A 22,674-nucleotide genomic window follows, 5' to 3' on the forward strand; every position below is an offset into this window, starting at 1 on the left:
TGCCCCAGAGCTGCCGTGATGAACGGGGGCCAGGTGGGGGAGAGAACTGAAGAAGCGACCCCCAGAGAGTGAAAAACGGAACGCCAGGGGGCTTCTGGGGCCAGGATACAGCTGAGAGATAAAAGTTTCTGCTGGGACCTGAACCCTCAACCTACTGTATCAGAGGCAAGGCACTTATCAGAGGCAAGGCATTTACCCACACAGCAATGAGAGCTGTATTAGGTATCCGGGAAGGGAGGAGAGGGGGGAAGGCGCCCAGGCCCGGGAAGGATGGTGGGAGACCCTAATCTAACATACTCACCCTCAGACGTCTTCAGGCGCAGCAGTAACCACCCCCTCGGCGGACTCAACACAGGAACCGTGGGACTGCCGGAATTCCACTGCGGAAGCAGATTTGGGGACTGGGTGGCTGCCAGGTACCTGAGTACGCGCCCACAGGGGGGCAACTAAAGTGGAACACGATGGAGCCACCCCTGCCGCAGGCCGGAACCTGCAGAGAAGAGAAAGAAAAAATTAAATAAAAAAGTGGCAGGATGACCTGCACAAAAAGCAGGTCAGGTCTGCCTCCTACGGACACTAGAACAAGACTGATCTGCCTAGTGTCTGTGGAGAGGGTATAGCCCAACGGGGAGGAGCCAACACTTTTTTATGTCTAGTGTCGCCTCCTAGTGGTAGTTGGACATATACCATGGTGCTGTGTCCCCCAATGCCATGCACGAGAAAATAGCACTCCAAAAATGCCCAAAAATGAGGGGTTTATTTAAACCATGTACTGTAAAAGGTTTCAGTCCATATAACAGAGAAAGGGCTTATGCACACGAATGTATTTTTTTCCGTGTCCATACCATTTATTTATTTTTGCGGCCTGTATGTGGAACTATTTACTTCAATGAGGCCAAATAATGGAAATGACGAGTGCATTCTGTGTCCGTATGTCCACAAGGCCATGCCGCAAAAAAATAGAACATGTCCTATTATAGTCCGCATTATGGACAAGGATAGGATTGTTCTATTAGGGGCCAAAAGTTCTGTTCCGCAAAATGTGGAATGATGACGGCCGCATGTGGCTAAATAAAGTCCCTCTTTTGGGAATTTTAAGTGTTGCATATTTTTCTACTATACAGAGAATGGAGATTCCATGTCTCCACCCTGATGGAGCAGCAGGCTGAGCTTGCGCCCTGCTGCTCCATTTATTCTCTGTGGGACTGCTGGAGATTTTTCAAGTACAGCGCTCGGCTGTTTCTGGCAGTACCATAAAGAATTAAGGAGCGGCAGTGCATCCAAAGTAGAAAAAAGTGGCAGCACTCCGTGAGTGCCAGTATTTTTTCTTTCTATTTTTGATGTAAGTTATATGGACTTAGCTGTGCACCACTGAGTGTTCACTTGCTATCGAAGCCGCTCCATAGATTTTTTGGCGCATGGAGTCAGTGCCGTGGTTGTTTTTCTATATGAACCTGTTCTATGGTGCGGCAGTGCTCATGCTCACCTTGCGGCGTCATCAGGATGGGGACATGGGATGCCTGTTCTCGGGATCGGTGAGGGTCCCAGCAGTCCACAGATCAGTTAGTTATGGAATAGGGATGGGGAATAACTTTCAGAGTTGACACAAACCCTTTAAAAAGTGCCTTTTTAATTTGTTCAAACCAAGGCACCATATACGTGACAGCCTGAATAAAAGTGCACAAAGGTTGCAGTGCTTCATGTGCTCCTGTACAGGCTTTGTTATATGTCTACGTATGTAGGTGTTTTCACAAGAAGCAGTGCTTCTAAGGGAGAATATATCTGTGCATATGCAAACTGATGGAGTATTCCACAATTTTATTTTTGCCAGATTTCATAGTCATGCAGAGGTACTTTATGGGGCCATACATATGTATGTACAGTACACAATATTTCAACACTGCACAACTCGGAAGTTGTATAGAGCGGTAATACAGCCATGTGCAAGATACTTATTGGTGAATTTGGTACCATAAGGCAACCCTCCAGTTCTCCATTAAACATTAAATGCTGAATGTAAATGTAAAATACCTTGTGCCCTCCATTTTGATCATTCTGCTGTGGTTCCTCCCATACCATGTTCCCTCTTCATTTAGGTAAAATGTCTGCCAGCCTCTCAGACTACCCTATGCACAGTGTGCTTCAGTAGTCTGCGACCTCGACTTCTCCAGGATGGAACAGCTCAGATATCATAATAGATTTCTAGACTTCATATTTATATTAATGTACACATTGTTTTATAACAGAGCTTTGCCTGAGAAATCTGAATGATTTATCATCAGTTGGATTAATTAGAATGGATGAAGAAATCAATTTTAAGCCTACAGGTAATTACTGGTAAAATTACTTGTCAGAAATAAATTAAAAGAAATCTGTCACATCCTCTTTGGTGCCCTCACTGAGGGCAGCATAAATCACTTATCTGCTGTAGCAATGCCACTGGTGATAATTTAGAGTTTAGTGCTGGTTGTGCATGAAGGGGTACATACTGCCAGCGAGGAGTCCGGACTATTAATGAGTTCCCCCTCTTCCCACCCTCCAGCTGATGATTCGCAGTTCTTTTCCTAGTTTTGTCTATAGGAGAGAACTGCCAGTCATTAATGTATGGTGGGGGAGAGTGGGAGCTCATGAATCAGCCCGTCTCTGCAACCTGTGCCTCTTCCCTGGCAAGCGCTGTCAGCATTAATGATCATTTACACGGGTAGATAATTGTTACAATGCGAATGCTAGCGATTCATGGTGGATGATAATCATGTAATGTGAATGTATGTAGCGACTGAATGATTTTAGTAAAAACGCTTGTTCATCGCTTCCAAAATCGATGAAGTGAACAAGTATATTATCATTTGCTGTTAATGAATTGTAATCTATATGTGCATTGTGTGACCTTTCACCAATGACTAAACCTGTCTGAACACAGTCAAAGATCATTGTTTAAGCGAGTATATGATCGAATATAAAATAATTTGTTCACAATACTCCCAGCATGTAAATGCTTGTCGTTATCATTGGAATTGTATCTGAACTTGTGTTCTCAGTCGCCTGAACAATTATCGCCTCGTCCAAATGAGCCATTACACTCTGTCTTGTCTCTTACTTTATGGTGCCCTAAGTGAGCAATGTTCAGTCAGGTCCATAAATATTGGGACACAATTTTAACATTTTTGGCTCTATACACCACCACAATGGATTTGAAATGAAACAAACAAGATGTGCTTTAACTGCAGACTGTCAACTTTAATTTGAGGGTATTTACATCCAAATCAGGTGAACGGTGTAGGAATTACAACAGTTTGCATATGTGCCTCCCACTTGCTAAGGGACCAAAAGTAATGGGATATTTGGCTTCTCAGCTGTTCCATGGCCAGGTGTGTGTTATTCCCTCATTATCCCAATTACAATTAGCAAAGAAAAGGTCCAGAGTTCATTTCAAGTGTGCTATTTGCATTTGGAATCTGTTGCTGTCAACTCTCAAGATGAGATCCAAAGAGCTGTCACTATCAGTGAAGCAAGCCATCATTAGGCTGAAAAAACACAACAAACCCATCAGAGAGATAGCAAAAACTTTAGGCGTAGCCAAAACAACTGTTTGGACCATCCTTAAAAAGAAGGAACGCACCGGTGAGCTCAGCAACACCAAAAGACCCGGAAGACCACAGAAAACAACTGTGGTGGATGACCGAAGAATTCTTTCCCTGGTGAAGAAAACACCCTTCACAACAGTTGGCCAGATCAAGAACACTCTCCAGGAGGAAGGTGTATGTGTGTCAAAGTCAACAATCAAGAGAAGACTTCACCAGAGTGAATACAGAGGGTTCACCACAAGATGTAAACCATTGGTGAGCCTCAAAAACAGGAAGGCCAGATTAGAGTTTGCCAAATGACATCTAAAAAAGCCTTCACAGTTCTGGAACAACATCCTATGGACAGATGAGACCAAGATCAACTTGTACTAGAGTGATGGGAAGAGAAGAGTATGGAGAAGGAAAGGAACTGCTCATGATCCTAAGAATACCACCTCATCAGTGAAGCATGGTGGTGGTAGTGTCATGGCGTGGGCATGTATGGCAGCCAATGGAACTGGTTCTCTTGTATTTATTGATGATGTGACTGCTGACAAAAGCAGCAGGATGAATTCTTAAGTGTTTCGTGCAATATTATCTGCTCATATTCAGCCAAATTCTTCAGAACTCATTAGACGGCGCTTAACAGTGCAGATGGACAATGACCCAAAGCATACTGCAAAAGCAACCAAATAGTTTTTTAAGGGAATGAAGTGGAATGTTATGCAATGGCCAAGTCAATCACCTGACCTGAATCCGATTGAGCATGCATTTCACTTGCTGAAGACAAAACTGAAGGGAAAATGCCCCAAAAACAAGCAGGAACTGAAGACAGTTGCAGTAGAGGCCTGGCAGAGCATCACCAGGGATGAAACCCAGCGTCTGGTGATGTCTATGCGTTCCAGACTTCAGGCTGTAATTGACTGCAAAGGATTTGCAACCAAGTATTAAAAAGTTAAATATGATTGTATATATGTAGGTGGGTGGCTCTCACCTAATAGCTATGATGGGTGCTACTAACTCTAAATTGGGTGCCCGATCCCAAGAATAATAAAAGCTTAGATAAAAAGAGGAGAGCGAGCACTCACAACACCTGTGTCATATGGAAGTGATTTTTACTTGGACCTGATAGGTCAGAAAACGTTATAACACTATTACATTCACTACTAAAATACATCCACATTAAAATACAATAAACATAAAATGGTACTAATTTGATTACACGACTGTGGTCGGGGTAAAGAATCCGTGGCCGCACTCCGTGACACTTGTGAAATAGTGTCAGTGTCTATAAATTGAATAGATGAAAGTGTCCTAAAAATTCCTCATGTGGGGCACTTTTCACGGCTTATTTCCAATGTAAGCGGACACCATGTATATCAATTCCTGCAGAAAGGTTCGCTCCTGCCAGAACAGTAAAGGCAAAGTCCCAAACTTATGATTTTCAGTTCCTACCTGGTTCCTTAATTATGTACCTCGCTATGTGGCGTCTCCTCGAGGCGAGCGGTGCTGGCCGTCCGAGCGTTCTCCGCCGCAAGTCTCAGGCGGGTGACGACACAGTATCGCGGGATCCAACAGGTAGGATTCCAGACAGCAATATGCGCTGAAGGCTATGTGCGTACTTGCTTTACTGGAGATTCATCCATGCATGGCCATGCAATCCATAAGGGGGTCCGGTATGTTAGGTGGGCGCTTTTCCTTCTCTTTCACCAGACGCGTTTCGGGGCGTCTACACCCCTTCCTCAGTGGTCAAAGCGCCATCAATCTTTCTCCACCTTTTATAGTCTCTATGGTGATCCACAAAACAGGAACAGGAATCCGGATCATTCGGAAACAAAAACTGCCAATGCGGTTTTAAGTGCGGTATTCGTGCGGTTTTTCAACATCTATTGCGTTTTTTATTGCAAATGCAACTAACCCACTACAATAAGCTACCCGACACAGTATTAAGAATAAACAATGATAATTTAAGATACAATTAGTACTTTAATATATAAATTAAGATTAAAATGAATAAAACCATAAATAAACATACATACATTCTAACCCTTTCTCTGCACACATTAATAAGCTTCAGCTGATGTATCTGGGGACATTAATATATAAATATATAAAAATATAAAAATATATATAAAGATATAGAATATATAGAGGAAAAATTTCTGCCAATGAAATAAATGTAGAGAATGAGGTTCAGAAGTCATGGATGCCGATCTCATCTCGGACGGGGGGCCCCAGAGCCAAAAGGCTAACCATGGGATCTCCCGTCAAAGAGGAGAACGGCATCCTATAGAAAACCAAAGATCTCAAGGTCCGAATTCAGGCCTGCTGGTAATAGGCAGCCAAATTCATAAATATGTTTTGATTCGGCTCTGGACATCCTTCTAATATAATCACCCCCTCTCCAATGTCTATCGATTTTCTCCAGGGCCACAAAAAACAATTTCGATGGATCCCTGTTATGTACTTCATCATAGTGTTTGGAGAGGGAGTGTTTCAAATAACCCTTTTTGATATTTGATACGTGTTCACTTATTCTAACTTTCAGTAATCTTTTTGTTCTGCCAATGTATTGGCGCTTACATGGACACTGTATCAAGTAAATAACTCCAGATGAGTTACAGGTGAGACAATTATTAATTTCCCAGACAAAAGAGTTGTGTGCTGAGTGTACTTTAGTAATTTTTCTTTCTTGTAAGCTCATCCTGCAACCCATACATCTCCCGCACTTGAAAAAGCCTTTTAGGTTCATATAAGATCCTAAATTGGTAATTGTAGGTCCTTTTTCTTTTTCTTTCACTGACGGGGCTATTTTGAGTTTTAGATTTGGGGCTTTTGTATATATTATTTTTGGTATATTCGGCAGTAATGGGCCTATCACTCTATCACTCGTCACATGATGCCAGTGTTTGGATATAATATTTTTTAACTTTTTATAATCACTGCTGAAAGGTAGGATTATTTTAATTTCACTCTTAGAGTCCTCAGTTGTCTCAATTATTGTTTTTTCTTTAAAAAAGGACTTTCTATCCAATTCTCTCACCTTATTTAGCGAATCGTCCAGAACCATAACTGGATATTTCTTATCCATAAATTGTGATTTCATTACAACTGCCTCTTCCTCAAATTTTTCGGGTTCAGTGCAATTTCTTTTAATTCTCCGGAATTGGCCCAATGGGACATTTAGTAGCCACCTGGGTAGGTGGCAACTATTGAAAAGAATAAAACCATTCTTCGCAGTTGGCTTTTGATACGTACTGCAAGAATAATGATCACCTGCCTTTTTTATCAAGAGATCCAAAAATTCTGTTTCTTCTCTGATATTAGACGTAAATATTAAATTTCGGTCATTATTATTAATCTCTTCCAGAAACCTCATTAATTCTGTCTTTCCCTTCCTCCAGATAAATATCACATCATCGATGTAACGCCGCCATAGGACCAGATCCGCCCCAAGTTTGGGCAAGATGGTAGTAAATTCCCATTCCGCCAAAAATAAATTGGCGTAGCTTGGGGCAAATCTGGTCCCCATGGCGGTGCCACATCTCTGCAAATAATATTCCCCCTCAAAATAAAAATAGTTGTGCTGTAGAATATACTGGATACCTTCCAATATCAATTTTATTTGGGGGTCCTCAAATGTGCCATTTCTTATCAACTGTTGTTCGACTGCCTCCAATCCCTGCTGATGGTCTATAATTGTATACAGGGATTGGACGTCTAGAGTTCCCATAATCCAATCCTGTTCAATTGTTAATTCCTCCACAATCTGTATAATCTGTGTGGTGTCTTTCAAATAACTTTTGGTATTTTTCACCACAGGTTGGAGCTGGAGATCTATGTATCTAGACAGGTTGGAAGTGACGGATCCTATTCCGGACACTATAGGGCGTCCCGGAGGATTCGTCAAACTCTTATGTACTTTGGGCAAACAGTAGAAGGTCGGTAACCTTCTCTCCGTGTCCAAAATAAACTCCATTTCTTGTTTTAGGAGAATTCCCTGTTCCAATCCTCTCTTGCATAGATCCTCCAGACCCTGAACAAATTCTTGTATTGGGTCACTCTTAAGTTTTATATATGTGGCCTGATCAGCTAGCAATCGTAGACACTCCTTATTATATTGATCCGTGTCTAAGATCACTGTAGCTCCGCCTTTATCAGCCGGGCGCACGGTAACCCTACCATCCTTCTGGAGTGACTTAATGGCTTGTATCTCCCGTTTCGTCAGATTATTTCTAACAGGTGGTCTGACCTTCATCTTCCTTATATCATCTTCAACACATTTTTGAAAGGTAGCTATCTCTTTACCTATCTCATTACGTGGGAACATTTTGGATCTCTTTTTCAAGGAGGTATGTTTGAAAGGATCAACTCCCTTACCACCGGTTAGATCTCTAGTTATAGGGTTTTTTATATGATATTTTTTAAGGCAAAGGTTCCTGATGAATTTTTGGATCCCTATAAAGGTTGAGAATTTATCTGTAGTATTGGACGGGGCAAACTTCAACCCCTTATTTAATAAATTAATTTGTGCAATAGTGAGAGTTTTTGAACTTAAATTAATTATGGATCCCATCTCTGGGCTTGTGGGTGTTTCTGGTGTCGTGACTCCCTTCCTTTTACTTCTCCTAGTCTTCCTTTTTCTGAGTGCCAGTGTTGTTGGTGATTCGTGTTGTTGTTGTAGTGATAGTGTTGACTCCGTGTTTGGTGATTTGAATAATGATCCTTCCCTGCCGAATGTTGATATCTGGTGTTCTTGTGCCTCAAATTGTATGGTGACCTGTGTCGTGGTGGTGTTTGGTCTCTGTATCTTGTGCGTGTTCTGTGGTGTGCCGGGGTGAGATCTAAAAAATGTTGCCCTGCCAATTCTCCATATCTATTACTGACAGGTACATTGTACCTGTCTATTCTCTCTTCTCTGCCTAAATCCATATCTAATAATTCCTGGTGTGAATTGTCCTCTTCTTCTACAATTTCTGTATGTCTTTCATGTTCTCTATTTTTGTAAGTTTCTATATACTTTTTACTTTTTTTATTGATTATATCCCCCTCTAATTTGTCCAAACTTCTACATAGTCTGTCCTGCCATGTATTAAACTCTGCATTTCTGGGGAATTTCTCTATATGTTCCCTAAGTTTGTTAATTTTTATGTTTAAATCTCCCAGGATCTCTAATCTCCTTTTAATGATCAATTTCATCATGGCAACTGATTGATTGATCAATAAATCATTCCACTCTCTATTAAATTCATCACTGATGAGATCCTGGGCTGGATTCTTATTTATCAATAATCCTTTTGGTATTTTAGTCTCTTCTACATAATAATTTAGGGAACGTATCTCCCAATGCTGTCGTAGTTGTTTTTGTAGCAGACTTTCTAAACTCCTAAAACTCTCAGTCATTGAGTTATTTTCAGGAGTTTCAACATAATTTGGATCATTAAATTTATAATTCTCAGCTTTGAGCCTTTTGCTATCCATATGATGCCAGATGTCCATAGTATATTTCGGGGAGCTCACCCACAAGTACGGGCTAGAAAATATGATTGTATATATGTAGGTGGGTGGCTCTCACCTTTATTTCATTGGCAGAAATTTTTCCTCTATATATTCTATATCTTCATATATATTTTTATATTTTTATATATTTATATATTAATGTCCCCAGATACATCAGCTGAAGCTTATTAATGTGTGCAGAGAAAGGGTTAGAATGTATGTATGTTTATTTATGGTTTTATTCATTTTAATCTTAATTTATATATTAAAGTACTAATTGTATCTTAAATTATCATTGTTTATTCTTAATACTGTGTCGGGTAGCTTATTGTAGTGGGTTAGTTGCATTTGCAATAAAAAACGCAATAGATGTTGAAAAACCGCACGAATACCGCACTTAAAACCGCATTGGCAGTTTTTGTTTCCGAATGATCCGGATTCCTGTTCCTGTTTTGTGGATCACCATAGAGACTATAAAAGGTGGAGAAAGATTGATGGCGCTTTGACCACTGAGGAAGGGGTGTAGACGCCCCGAAACGCGTCTGGTGAAAGAGAAGGAAAAGCGCCCACCTAACATACCGGACCCCCTTATGGATTGCATGGCCATGCATGGATGAATCTCCAGTAAAGCAAGTACGCACATAGCCTTCAGCGCATATTGCTGTCTGGAATCCTACCTGTTGGATCCCGCGATACTGTGTCGTCACCCGCCTGAGACTTGCGGCGGAGAACGCTCGGACGGCCAGCACCGCTCGCCTCGAGGAGACGCCACATAGCGAGGTACATAATTAAGGAACCAGGTAGGAACTGAAAATCATAAGTTTGGGACTTTGCCTTTACTGTTCTGGCAGGAGCGAACCTTTCTGCAGGAATTGATATACATGGTGTCCGCTTACATTGGAAATAAGCCGTGAAAAGTGCCCCACATGAGGAATTTTTAGGACACTTTCATCTATTCAATTTATAGACACTGACACTATTTCACAAGTGTCACGGAGTGCGGCCACGGATTCTTTACCCCGACCACAGTCGTGTAATCAAATTAGTACCATTTTATGTTTATTGTATTTTAATGTGGATGTATTTTAGTAGTGAATGTAATAGTGTTATAACGTTTTCTGACCTATCAGGTCCAAGTAAAAATCACTTCCATATGACACAGGTGTTGTGAGTGCTCGCTCTCCTCTTTTTATCTAAATTAAAAAGTTAAAGTTTGATTTATGATTATTATTCTGTCCCATTACTTTTGGTCCCTTAACAAGTGGGAGGCACATATGCAAACTGTTGTAATTCCTACACCGTTCACCTGATTTGGATGTAAATACCCTCAAATGAAAGCTGACAGTCTGCAGTTAAAGGGTTTCTGTCACCCCGCAAAACTCATTTTTTTTTTTTGGGATAGTTAGATTCCTCATAGTGCGATATAGCAGAATATAATGCTCTTACTTACTTTCATGCGGCCGATTCTTTATAAAACGAACTTTTATAATATGTAAATGAGGGCTCTACCAGCAAGTAGGGCGTCTACTTGCTGGTAGCTGCTGCAGAAATCCGCCCCCTCGCCGTGTTGATTGACAGGGCCAGCCGGGATCTCCTCCTCCGGCCGGCCCTGTCAGTAATTCAAAAATCGCGCGCCTCGCGTCATTCGGCGCAGGCGCTCTGAGATGAGGAGGCTCGTATCCTCAGCACTCCCTCAGTGCGCCTGCGCCAATGACGTCTTCTCTTTCGGTGATGTCATCGGCGCAGGCGCACTGAGGGAGTGCTGAGGATACGAGCCTCCTCATCTCAGAGCGCCTGCGCCGAATGACGCGAGGCGCGCGATTTTTGAATTACTGACAGGGCCGGCCGGAGGAGGAGATCCCGGCTGGCCCTGTCAATCAACACGGCGAGGGGGCGGATTTCTGCAGCAGCTACCAGCAAGTAGACGCCCTACTTGCTGGTAGAGCCCTCATTTACATATTATAAAAGTTCGTTTTATAAAGAATCGGCCGCATGAAAGTAAGTAAGAGCATTATATTCTGCTATATCGCGCTATGAGGAATCTAACTATCCAAAAAAAAAAAATGAGTTTTGCGGGGTGACAGAAACCCTTTAAAGCACATCTTGTTCGTTTCATTTCAAATCCATTGTTGGTGGTGTATAGAGACAAAAATTTTAGAATTGTGTCGATGTCCCAATATTTATGGACATGACTGTAAATAATACTGCAAAATAGATAGGACTGGTACTCACCTTGAAAAGTTGTTATGGTATAGCCCTTATCACTTATCAGCTGCAGTTTAACTCAAGGACAGATCTCTATACTGGGTCCAAGGGTGAGATGCAAAAAAAGCATGAAAAACAGAAGTGAATCCTAGCAAAGGAAGGAGAGGTAAAAGGTATAATCAACAGGTGCTTGTTAAGGAAGACTGATAAAAGGAGTTGAATGTGATGTGACGAAAGGATGTGAATTGACCCATTGACTGTAATGTGTCAGTGTTCTATCCAGGTGCTGTCTTTTCTAAACTTGGACAGTAGCAGGATAGAAAAATTGAGTGTGTGAAAGCAACCTAAGGCTACTTTCACACCTGCGTTTGGTGCGGATCCGTCTGGTATCTGCACAGACGGATCCGCACCTATAATGCAAACGCTTAGATCCGTTCAGAACGGATCCGTTTGCATTACCATGAACAAAAAAAAAAAATTTTTTTTTTTTTTTTTTTTGTTCATGATAATGCAAACGGATCCGTTTTGACTTTACATTGAAAGTCAATGGGAGACAGATCCGTTTGAAAATTGAGCCATATTGTGTCAACCTCAAACGGATTTGTCCCCATTGACTTACATTGTAAGTCTGGACGGATCCGTTTGCCTCCGCACGGCCAGGCGGACACTCGAACGCTGCAAGCTGCGTTCAGGGGTCCGCCTGCTGAGCGAAGCGGAGGACAAACGGTGCCAAACTGATGCATTCTGAGTGGATCCGCATCCACTCAGAATGCATTAGGGCTGGACGGATCCGTTCGGGGCCGCTTGTGAGAGCCTTCAAACGGAACTCACAAGCGGAGCCCCGAACGCTAGTGTGAAAGTAGCCTAAAAAGAATTGCATTTCCATTCTACAATAAAGCACATGCTCATCATTGTAGCCATTGACTCTCTCCATCCATCTTTCTATTCATCTTCTTGCATTTGTTATGTCATTTGCAGCATATTTTATTCTTTTACATCATTGTTACAAACACCTGCACAAAATGAAGATTGTAATAGTTTGTACTTTCAATTTGGCATGCATTTTTATAAACACTGCTTTACTGCTGTCTATTTTTGTGATATACTATGAATTAGGGATGAGCGAACTTGTATTTGTGCAATTCCGTTATGGATTCCATTATCACGGAATATAATGGAATGCTATGTTGGAAGCCTTTAAGAGGCATTCTGTTTTGCATTCCGTCATAATAGAAGTCAATGGACAGCATAACGAATCCGTCTGGTTTCCGTTATTCAGGACAGGAGTCCTGCATAACGGAAACCAGACAAATCCGTTATGCTGCCCATTGACTTCTATTATGACGGAATACCACTTAAAGGCTTCCGTGATACATTCCGTCATAGCATTCCGTTATATTCCGTGATAACGGAATTTATAACGGAATTGCACAAATACCCGAACTTGAAAAACACAAGTTTTCTCATTCCTAATCATAATGACAGAATCATAGCTGTCATAATCAAATGACAAAAATCTTTGTAATATTGTAACTGCCTCCTGTTGCCCTTGTTACCATGTCTGTAGTAATGTGTATACTTTTGGTGAGAAACTGATTTGTATCTTTTATGAATTTACCAGAAACATAAATTTAAATAAAAAAGACCAGAACAAGCTGACCAGGAAGTTTTATTAGGCTACCCGTACAAAATGCAGTCCAGCAGTGGAATCTGTATGTGGATCACTACTAATTGGCGGGCCTCACCTGTAATTTTCATTTGTTTTAAGAACGGGCTGACAAGTACAAGTGTGTACCAGCGATTAGCGGTGAACCTCATGCAGATCCCGCTGCTGGTCTGCATGATGTACAGACAGCCTATGATCAATGGCAGGATGGTTATAAACTACAGACAACTAAACCAACAGATGAGGGTGCTTTCAAGTTTGTTGTTTTGGATAAGGTTTTTTCAGCTAATGTGAGGAGTGGATAATAAAGGTAAGGGCAGTATATATGATAGGTTCTACTTCTCTTACTTGAATCCACTCTTTGGTTTGGCTTCAAAAGCTACATCAAAATGGTATGTGTGAAAGCACCCTAATTACCACGAATATAATGAACGGCTTTTTTGCCCTTTTTAGCCCATTTTTAATTCCTTATTTGTGGTTTTGTTTTCACAAATAGTGTGTTTGAGCAAATTTTTTGGCAAGCCAAGCCTTTTTTTTAAAGAAAAGTATCTACCCTCCCCCCCCCGATGTTACTTCCTCTTTATATCAATATGAAGAAAGTCATTAAAAATGCAATGAGAAAAACTCTACACACATTGCCACTTGCATTTGCATTGCATTTTTTCAATGGATGTCTATGGGACAAAAAATCCAGAAAATGGGGCAAAAAATGCCACATCCAGAGCATGCTGCAATTCAGAAAAACACTGACCCATAAAAAGTGAAAAGATACACCACGGAAAAAAACAAGTTTGTACTGCGTTTAAAGGGCTTTTTGGGGGTATACTAGGGTGGTTTTATACACATTGCTTTTTTATGAAACTTGTTCTGACAGATGTTTTGTAAAGTCTATAGCGAAATGTAAAATGCAGTACAAACAATGTTTTTGTCGAGTTTAAATGTCATTTTTTAGATTAAAAATGCATCATACTTTTTGCGATGTTTTTTTTATATAGGACCGAGTGTGATGATTCGCCACCAAAAATTTATTTTTGTATGTAGTAACAGAAAAATGTTTTATAAGATAGCTTTCAGGAGATTTTTTTTTACTTTAGTATTTAACTGTCTTTATTTACTTTTCTAGAAAACGGTAAACTGATGGCATTGTACTATATTGCCTTTGACACAGCTAAACTGTTTAACTGTATTCAAGGAAAAGAAACACTGATTGACCTGGTAAATTTATTTCTATGTTCTGTTTAGTGTAAAGGCTTTGGATACATTGGAAGCATTATTATCATTGCATTCTACGTATATTAAGATAAAAATAATTTTTCCATTTGGTCCTTATTAAACATTTTCAACAGTTTAACCTCCTTTAAGCTTGAGTTTCACTGTATATGCATTCTCCAGTCCCTGTGAGACCCAGATTAGTTCTGCAGTGAGGTTCAGCAGCCTTATTAAAACCTCTGGGGGCTGTATTCCCCTTGTAAACAGATAATATGTCAGCCCCAGGTACAGGGAAAATTGGCAATAAAAATGTAATGTTATAATCTCTTGTATGACCTTATGAGGGCACAAAGTGTAAATTAAAAATGTGAAGACAAAAAAAACTAAAAAATACTACCAATATTATACAGGTGAAACTCAAAAAATTTGAATATTCTGCAAAGTTCATTTATTTCAGTAATCCAACTTAACCACCTCCGGACCGCCTAACGCAGGATCGCGTTCCGGAGGTGGCAGCCCTGCGCACAGTCACGCATATATGCGTCATCTCGCGAGACGCGAGATTTCCTGTGAACGCGCGCACACAGGCGCGCGCGCTCACAGGAACGGAAGGTAAGAGAGTTGATCTCCAGCCTGCCAGCGGCGATCGTTCGCTGGCAGGCTGGAGATGTGTTTTTTTTAACCCCTAACAGGTATATTAGACGCTGTTTTGATAACAGCGTCTAATATACCTGCTACCTGGTCCTCTGGTGGTCCCCTTTGTTTGGATCGACCACCAGAGGACACAGGTAGCTCAGTAAAGTCCCACCATGCACCACTACACTACACTACACCCCCCCCCGTCACTTATTAACCCCTTATTAGCCCCTGATCACCCCTGATCACCCCATATAGACTCCCTGATCACCCCCCTGTCATTGATTACCCCCCTGTCATTGATCAACCCCCTGTAAAGCTCCATAAGACGTCCGCATGATTTTTACGGATCCACTGATAGATGGATCGGATCCGCAAAACGCATCCGGACGTCTGAATGAAGCCTTACAGGGGCATGATCAATGACTGTGGTTATCACCCCATATAGACTCCCTGATCACCCCCCTGTCATTGATTACACCCCTGTCATTGATTACCCCCCTGTAAAGCTCCATTCAGACGTCCGCATGATTTTTACGGATCCACTGATAGATGGATCGGATCCGCAAAACGCATCCGGACGTCTGAATGAAGCCTTACAGGGGCATGATCAATGACTGTGGTTATCACCCCATATAGACTCCCTGATCACCCCCCTGTCATTGATTACCCCCCTGTAAAGCTCCATTCAGATGTCCGCATGATTTTTACGGATGCACTGATAGATGGATCGGATCCGCAAAACGCATACGGACGTCTGAATGAAGCCTTACAGGGGCGTGATCAATGACTGTGGTTATCACCCCATATAGACTCCCTGATCACCCCCCTGTCATTGATTACACCCCTGTCATTGATCAACCCCCTGTAAAGCTCCATTCAGATGTCCGCATGATTTTTACGGATCCACTGATAGATGGATCGGATCCGCAAAACGCATCCGGACGTCTGAATGAAGCCTTACAGGGGCATGATCAATGACTGTGGTTATCACCCCATATAGACTCCCTGATCACCCCCCTGTCATTGATTACCCCCCTGTAAAGCTCCATTCAGATGTCCGCATGATTTTTACGGATGCACTGATAGATGGATTGGATCCGCAAAACGCATCCGGACGTCTGAATGAAACCTTACAGGGGCATGATCAATGACTGTGGTTATCACCCCATATAGACTCCCTGATCACCCCCCTGTCATTGATTACCCCCCTGTAAAGCTCCATTCAGATGTCCGCATGATTTTTACGGATGCACTGATAGATGGATCGGATCCGCAAAACGCATACGGACGTCTGAATGAAGCCTTACAGGGGCGTGATCAATGACTGTGGTTATCACCCCATATAGACTCCCTGATCACCCCCCTGTCATTGATTACACCCCTGTCATTGATCAACCCCCTGTAAAGCTCCATTCAGATGTCCGCATGATTTTTACGGATCCACTGATAGATGGATCGGATCTGCAAAACACATACAGGCGTCTCCCTGGAGCCTTCCAGGGGGAGTGATCAATGACTGTGGTGATCACCCCATATAGACTCCCTGATCACCCCCCTGTCATTGATCACCCCCCTGTCATTGATCACCCCCCTGTCATTGATCACCCCCCCTGTCATTGATCACCCCCCCTGTCATTGATCACCCCCCTGTAAGGCTCCATTCAGGCATTTTTTTGGCCCAAGTTAGCGGAATTATTTTTTTTTTTCTTACAAAGTCTCATATTCCACTAACTTGTGTCAAAAAATAAAATCTCACATGAACTCACCATACCCCTCACGGAATCCAAATGCGTAAATTTTTTTAGACATTTATATTCCAGACTTCTTCTCACGCTTTAGGGCCCCTAGAATGCCAGGGCAGTATAAATACCCCACATGTGACCCCATTTCGGAAAGAAGACACCCCCAGGTATTCCGTGAGGGGCATATTGAGTCCATGAAAGATTGAAATTTTTGTCCCAAGTTAGCGGAACGGGAGACTTTGTGAGAAAAAAATTAAAAATATCAATTTCCGCTAACTTGTGCCAAAAAAAAAAAATTTCTATGAACTCGCCATGCCCCTCATTGAATACCTTGGGGTGTCTTCTTTCCAAAATGGGGTCACATGTGGGGTATTTATACTGCCCTGGCATTCTAGGGGCCCCAAAGCGTGAGAAGAAGTCTGGTATCCAAATGTCTAAAAATGCCCTCCTAAAAGGACTTTGGGCACCTTTGCGCATCTAGGCTGCAAAAAAGTGTCACACATCTGGTATCGCCGTACTCAGGAGAAGTTGGGGAATGTGTTTTGGGGTGTCATTTTACATATACCCATGCTGGGTGAGAGAAATATCTTGGTCAAATGCCAACTTTGTATAAAAAAATTGGAAAAGTTGTCTTTTGCCAAGATATTTCTCTCACCCAGCATGGGTATATGTAAAATGACACCCCAAAACACATTCCCCAACTTCTCCTGAATACGGCGATACCACATGTGTGACACTTTTTTGCAGCCTAGATGGGCAAAGGGGCCCATATTCCAAAGAGCACCTTTAGGATTTCACAGGTCATTTACCTACTTACCACACATTAGGGCCCCTGGAAAATGCCAGGGCAGTATAACTACCCCACAAGTGACCCCATTTTGGAAAGAAGACACCCCAAGGTATTCCGTGAGGGGCATGGCGAGTTCCTAGAAATTTTTATTTTTTGTCACAAGTTAGTGGAAAATGCTGATTTTTTTTTTTTTTTTTTTTCATACAAAGTCTCATATTCCACTAACTTGTGACAAAAAATAAAAACTTCCATGAACTCACTATGCCCATCAGCGAATACCTTGGGGTCTCTTCTTTCCAAAATGGGGTCACTTGTGGGGTAGTTATACTGCCCTGGCATTCTAGAGGCCCAAATGTGTGGTAAGGAGTTCGAAATCAAATTCTGTAAAAAATGACCAGTGAAATCCGAAAGGTGCTCTTTGGAATATGGGCCCCTTTGCCCACCTAGGCTGCAAAAAAGTGTCACACATCTGGTATCTCCGTACTCAGGAGAAGTTGGGGAATGTGTTTTGGGGTGTCATTTTACATATACCCATGCTGGGTGAGAGAAATATCTTGGCAAAAGACAACTTTTCCCATTTTTTTATACAAAGTTGGCATTTGACCAAGATATTTATCTCACCCAGCATGGGTATATGTAAAAAGACACCCCAAAACACATTCCTCAACTTCTCCTGAATACAGAGATACCAGATGTGTGACACTTTTTTGCAGCCTAGGTGGGCAAAGGGGCCCATATTCCAAAGAGCACCTTTCGGATTTCACAGGTCATTTTTTACAGAATTTGATTTCAAACTCCTTACCACACATTTGGGCCCCTAGAATGCCAGGGCAGTATAACTACCCCACAAGTGACCCCATTTTGGAAAGAAGAGACCCCAAGGTATTCGCTGATGGGCATAGTTAGTTCATGGAAGTTTTTATTTTTTGTCACAAGTTAGTGGAATATGAGACTTTGTATGAAAATAAAATAAAAAAAAAAAATCATAATTTTCCACTAACTTGTGACAAAAAATAAAGAATTCTAGGAACTTGCCATGCCCCTCACGGAATACCTTGGGGTGTCTTCTTTCCAAAATGGGGTCACTTGTGGGGTAGTTATACTGCCCTGGCATTCTAGGGGCCCAAATGTGTGGTAAGGAGTTTGAAATCAAATTCTGTAAAAAATGACCTGTGAAATCCGAAAGGTGCTCTTTGGAATATGGGCCCCTTTGCCCACCTAGGCTGCAAAAAAGTGTCACACATCTGGTATCTCCGTACTCAGGAGAAGTTGGGGAATGTGTTTTGGGGTGTCATTTTACATATAGCCATGCTGGGTGAGAGAAATATCTTGGCAAAAGACAACTTTTCCCATTTTTTTATACAAAGTTGGCATTTGACCAAGATATTTATCTCACCCAGCATCGGTATATGTAAAATGACACCCCAAAACACATTCCTCAACTTCTCCTGAATACAGAGATACCAGATGTGTGACACTTTTTTGCAGCCTAGGTGGGCAAAGGGGCCCATATTCCAAAGAGCACCTTTCGGATTTCACTCGTCATTTTTTACAGAATTTGATTTCAAACTCCTTACCACACATTTGGGCCCCTAGAATGCCAGGGCAGTATAACTACCCCACAAGTGACCCCATTTTGGAAAGAAGAGACCCCAAGGTATTTCGTGATGGGCATAGTGAGTTCATAGAAGTTTTTATTTTTTGTCACAAGTTAGTGGAATATGAGACTTTGTAAGAAAAAAAAAAAAAAAATCATCATTTTCCGCTAACTTGTGACAAAAAATAAAAAGTTCTATGAACTCACTATGCCCATCAGCGAATACCTTAGGGTGTGTACTTTCCGAAATGGGGTCATTTGTGGGGTGTTTGTACTGTCTAGCCATTGTAGAACCTCAGGAAACATGACAGGTGCTCAGAAAGTCAGAGCTGCTTCAAAAAGCGGAAATTCACATTTTTGTACCATAGTTTGTAAACGCTATAACTTTTACCCAAAGCATTTTTTTTTTATCCAAACATTTTTTTTTTATCAAAGACATGTAGAACAATAAATTTAGAGCAAAATTTATATATGGATGTAGTTTTTTTTGCAAAATTTTACAACTGAAAGTGAAAAATGTCATTTTTTTGCAAAAAAATCGTTAAATTTCAATTAATAACAAAAAAAAGTTAAAATGTCAGCAGCAATGAAATACCACCAAATGAAAGCTCTATTAGTGAGAAGAAAAGGAGGTAAAATTCATTTGGGTGGTAAGTTGCATGACCGAGCAATAAACGGTGAAAGTAGTGTAGGTCAGAAGTGTAAAAAGTGGCCTGGTCTTTCAGGGTGTTTAAGCACTGGGGGCTGAGGTGGTTAAAGGGTTTCTGTCACCCCATTAAACCGTTTTTTTTTTTTTTCTTTAATAATAATCCCTATAGTGCGATCTCATGATACATAATCAAATTAATAATTTTGGTTCAGTAGATTTTGCTAAAAAACGATTTTTAAAATATGCTAATTACCTTGCTACCAGCAAGTAGGGCGGCTACTTGCTGGTAGCAGCCGCATCCTCCGATGGTAATGACGCCCCCTCGGCATGCTGATTGACAGGGCCAGGGAAGGTAATCCTTCTCTGCTGGCGCTGTTAGAATTTGAAATCTCGCGCCTGCGCCGTACTTGGCTTCAATCGGCGCAGGCGCACTGAGAGGCGGCCGCTCTGCTCGACCGCTCCATCCTCAATGCGCCTGCGTCGATGACGTCATCGCATACACCCGGAAGAGAAGACGCCGGCGTCTTCTCTTCCGGGTGTATGTGATGACGTCATCGACGCAGGCGCATTGAGGATGGAGCGGTCGAGCAGAGCGGCCACCTCTCAGTGCGCCTGCGCCGATTGAAGCCAGGTACGGCGCAGGCGCGAGATTTCAAATTCTAACAGCGCCAGCAGAGAAGGATTACCTTCCCTGGCCCTGTCAATCAGCATGCCGAGGGGGCGTCATTACCATCGGAGGATGCGGCTGCTACCAGCAAGTAGCCGCCCTACTTGCTAGTAGCAAGGTAATTAGCATATTTTAAAAATCGTTTTTTAGCAAAATCTACTGAACCAAAATTATTAATTTGATTATGTATCATGAGATCGCACTATAGGGATTATTATTAAAGAAGAAAAAAAACGGTTTAATGGGGTGACAGAAACCCTTTAAAAGGTGAAACTAACATATGAGATAGACTAATTACATACAAAGCGAGATATTTCAAGCCTTTATTTGTTATAATTTGGATGATTTTGGCTTACAGCTTATGAAACTTCAAAGTCACAATTTTGAGGTACCCTTTGCTCAGGGGGTATGGATTAATTAGCTGACTAGAGTGTGACACTTTGAGCTTAGAATATTGAACCTTTTCACAAAATTCTAATTTTAAGCTGCATTAATGCAATTCCTTTTAATTAGCATTACCGAAATAAATGGACTTTTGCACGATATTCTAATTTTTCCAGTTTCACCTGTACATTGTAGCTCTGTCCCCGGTGACGGTAAACTCTATACCCCCTATATCAAAATGATTGTAATTGGCCCCATTATCACCAAAATATTACTCAATGGGAAAAAAAGGTATTGTTTTTAAGAAGCATGTCCTAAAAAAAAATGGACAACAGGTCCGGTCAGTAAGGCTACTTTCACATTACCGTTTTTTGCGGATCCGTCATGGATCTGCAAAAATGCTTCCATTACAATAATACAACCACATGCCTCCCTCATGAACGGATCCGGTTGTATTATGTCTTCTATAGCCATGACTGATCTGTCATAAACACCATTGAAAGCCAATGGGGGACAGATCCGTTTTTATCCGTCTTGCTCCGCACCACATCGTGGACAGAAAAACCCTGCGTGCAGTGTTTTGGTGTCCGCCTCCAGAGTGGAATAAAGACTGAACGGAGGCAAACTGATGCATTCTGAGCGGATCTGTCACATGTTAAGGGGAAGGGAAAACACCAAATACACACCACAAGGATTAGACAACAATCTAGGCCTCAAAAGCTAAGGAAGAGGGATGGTGACCTCCTAGTAATCCCTAGGCCTTTCCCTAACTCCTGCCAGTATGAGCAGATCCTGATGGTGTAAATACTAATACTAATACACCGGATACCCAAAGCCCTGCTAAAACTGACGAGCCCTAAGATAGGTAGCAGGGGATGAGACAGCTGGTTCCTTCCAGAATGAAGGAACTTGTGCCTCCCTGAGGCCTAGAAACAACACACTCCAGATAATAAGAAACAGGGAAGGCAACAAGTACTTGGCTTAGTGAGGTATGGAGAAGCATGAGATCCAAGACAAACCATCACTAGCAACTCCAAGCAGAAACTATTAACCGCATGGTCAGCAGTGTGAGGCGGATCTAAATAGAGCCTCATCACTGATAAGGAGCGGCACCTGAGGAGAGGTGAGATCCTGCCAAACAACAACATACATAGAGGAAAACAGAGAGACCTGTCAGATAGCCTCACGTGCACCAAGTCTATCCGATCTTCTCACCTCTCACAGGAGACCGTGACAGGATCCTTTTCCATTCAGAATGTATTAGGGCAAAACTGATCCGTTTTGGACCGCTTTTGAGAGCCCATGACGGATCTCCGAAATGGAAAGCCAAAACGCTAGTGTGAAAGTGGCCTTAGGTGGGTAAATGGTCCAGTAAAAATCACATTAACTGCAGTAGTATACTATTGCAGTATATAGTATAAGCGATCAGAGGATCACATGCTCAAGTCCTCTAAGGGGTATAACATGTAAATTAATGTAAATGTATACTATTGTAATTATGTAAATAATTAAAATTAAAAAAATACATAAAAAAATAAAATCACTACCCTTTCCCAATTTTACATATAACAATAATAAAAAAATATATACATATAAATGGTGTTGCCGCATCTGAAAATGTCCAAACTATGAAAATAAATAAGTATTATGAACGTCGTAAAAAAATAAACTTCCCACCAAAAATTGAATAAAAAGTGATTGAAAAGTCAAACACACATAGCTGAAGTGTAGGAATGAGAGACCAGGCACACATTGCTGTGGAGGAGGTAGGTCTGTAACAGAATACATCAAGTGTGTACTTAGAAAACACTTCATCTATGTGTGTATGAGGTGAGTTCTGATTCAATACACACAGATAGAGCTTAGATATGTATATAGTAGAGAGGTTCACACTGCAGGTAACTGACAGCCAGAGAAGTGAATAGGGCTTACTAAGGGCTCATGCTCTGAATTCTGTGTGATTAGGGCTGATTCCTCATTTAGGAATTTGACGCGGCCATTTCAGTTTTCTCACTGATTGCCCCATAGACAAAATGAACCACTATAAATGAAAATAATTTAGGA

The 22,674-nt window shown here is 41.6% G+C and overlaps 1 protein-coding gene across 1 annotated transcript in view; it reads left to right on the plus strand.

Moving 5' to 3' along the window:
• The window catches only part of HFM1 (helicase for meiosis 1), a 204,098-nt gene that overhangs the window by 122,571 nt on the left and 58,853 nt on the right, over nt 1–22,674 (plus strand). The window contains exons 21-22 of the mRNA XM_040408743.1: nt 2,247–2,327; nt 14,057–14,148. Coding sequence (XP_040264677.1) covers nt 2,247–2,327; nt 14,057–14,148 — 173 coding nt within the window. The remainder of the gene's footprint in view (nt 1–2,246; nt 2,328–14,056; nt 14,149–22,674) is intronic.

This window comes from Bufo bufo, chromosome 9 (genome assembly GCF_905171765.1).
Source record: "Bufo bufo chromosome 9, aBufBuf1.1, whole genome shotgun sequence".
Taxonomy (NCBI): Eukaryota; Metazoa; Chordata; class Amphibia; order Anura; family Bufonidae; genus Bufo; species Bufo bufo.